We start from the raw sequence: 1,857 nt of genomic DNA on the forward strand, positions 1-1,857 counted from the left end.
TCTGCGAGAGATCAGACGTTACCAGAAATCCACTGAACTTCTTATCAGAAAACTTCCCTTCCAACGTCTTGTTCGTGAGATCGCTCAGGACTTCAAGACCGATCTTCGTTTCCAGAGCTCTGCCGTAATGGCTTTACAGGAGGCCAGCGAGGCTTACTTGGTCGGTCTTTTCGAGGATACCAACTTGTGCGCTATCCACGCTAAGAGAGTGACCATCATGCCCAAGGACATTCAGCTTGCTCGCCGTATCCGTGGTGAGAGAGCCTAAACTGAAAATAATGAAGCTACTGCTTTAGTCCAACGGCCCTTTTCAGGGCCTCTAAATTTTTTCGTAAAGTTCTACTTAAACCCTCATGTAAAGGACAAATTGTTTTTGTTTTGACTAACCGACAGTCATAGAAAGATACTTTTTAAGGAAATTTATTTTTTCAGTCTGAACGATTCTAATTTAAGCACCGTTTATCATTTTCTCGGAAAATTCATACGTTTACAGCATAATTGTGATTGTTCGTTCAATTCCGTGGACATGTAGAAGACGACATTAGCTTTGAAGTGAGAAACTGACGTGTGTGTGCGCCGTGTTCAGCTGTATGTGTTTCTAGTCACGTACCATATCTTACACGTACATAAAATGCATATGCATACATTTTTATATACTTTGTATAAGTGGCTAGGCTAGGGCTTAGTTCTTACCTGCTTCAGGAAAACGAAAATGTTACTTTTTTAATTGTGGTAGTTTTGGCCAATCGAAAGCCATAGATACCTGTTTCTAATAGTAACAAGTCAAATATGATTGAAGCAAAACGTTTTGGTGAATAAAAAGAAAAGTTGAAAATATCACCACCACTTCGATTGCTACAGGCAGTCTTTTCTAACTTATCTATCTATTATTCCTTTTCACCTGCTCTTGCCATTGCATTTTTTTTTATAAAGCCCTTGTAATATTTCCAAAATAGCAGTATTCGTCCACTACAATAAGAGCAATCGTTCGAGTTTCTCATAGGCACATTTTACGGAATGATGATGCGGAAGTAACACTCGCATACTACATTGCTGGGATCCAAGCAATAACAAAATTTAAATCCTTACTCCCAAGCAAGGCCATGTGTGTAAAAACACGTTTACTGACTAAAAAGCCATAACACTGATCTTCTCAGGCTCAACAATATTTTAAAATTATAAACAAACAATATAGAGTGTGGAAAAAAAAAATTCTATTTTTATTTCTAATTAGCATAAAAATATTGAAAAACATCAATACATGTGACAGTGACGTCGCATTGTGTGGCTATGTACGTGTCTCATGTATCTTCTGGTGATATCCCAATACCCACAATGTATACATAGGTACATCTGCTAGTAGGTAAATTATAAACTACAATATACTATTTATGACAAACGCCATTATATCCAAACTTTTTGAAATCGACATTTACGTAAATAACAAGCATCGCAGATCAATAAAGAATCGAAAGTTACCCTCAGGAGAATATGGATGGCCCTAAAAAGGACCGTTGTCGAACAACCGAAGACTAAAATAGATTTACTTGCTGCTGGTGTATTTGGTGACAGCCTTAGTACCTTCAGAGACGGCGTGTTTGGCCAACTCACCAGGGAGAAGCAGACGGACAGCAGTCTGGACCTCACGGCTACTGATGGTTGAACGTTTGTTGTAGTGAGCCAAACGGCTGGCTTCAGAAGCTATTCTTTCGAATAAATCGTTGACAAAACTGTTCATGATAGACATAGCTTTGCTGGAAATACCAGTGTCGGGGTGGACTTGTTTCATTACTTTGTAGATGTAGATGGAATAACTTTCCTTCCTCTTCTTCTTGCGCTTCTTGTCTCCGGCGGGAC

At 38.9% G+C, this 1,857-nt stretch overlaps 2 protein-coding genes across 2 annotated transcripts; one reads left to right on the forward strand and one right to left on the reverse strand.

The window, feature by feature from the left end:
• Position 1: 1 nt before the first annotated feature.
• On the forward strand, positions 2 to 704 carry LOC106868203 (histone H3; the record flags this gene model as incomplete). Its single annotated transcript, XM_014913365.2, has 1 exon — positions 2 to 704. A coding segment is annotated over one exon (267 nt), but the record flags the coding sequence as incomplete, so codon positions are not given.
• Positions 705 to 1,197: 493 nt separating this feature from the next.
• LOC128248887 (histone H2B.3) lies at positions 1,198 to 1,851 on the reverse strand. The gene has a single exon (XM_052971102.1). It carries the CDS (start codon positions 1,787 to 1,789, stop codon positions 1,544 to 1,546), a length of 246 nt encoding a protein of 81 aa, XP_052827062.1. The 5' UTR covers positions 1,790 to 1,851; the 3' UTR covers positions 1,198 to 1,543.
• Positions 1,852 to 1,857: the final 6 nt, after the last annotated feature.

The sequence above is a fragment of the Octopus bimaculoides genome, chromosome 10 (assembly GCF_001194135.2).
Source record: "Octopus bimaculoides isolate UCB-OBI-ISO-001 chromosome 10, ASM119413v2, whole genome shotgun sequence".
NCBI classification, from domain to species: domain Eukaryota; kingdom Metazoa; phylum Mollusca; class Cephalopoda; order Octopoda; family Octopodidae; genus Octopus; species Octopus bimaculoides.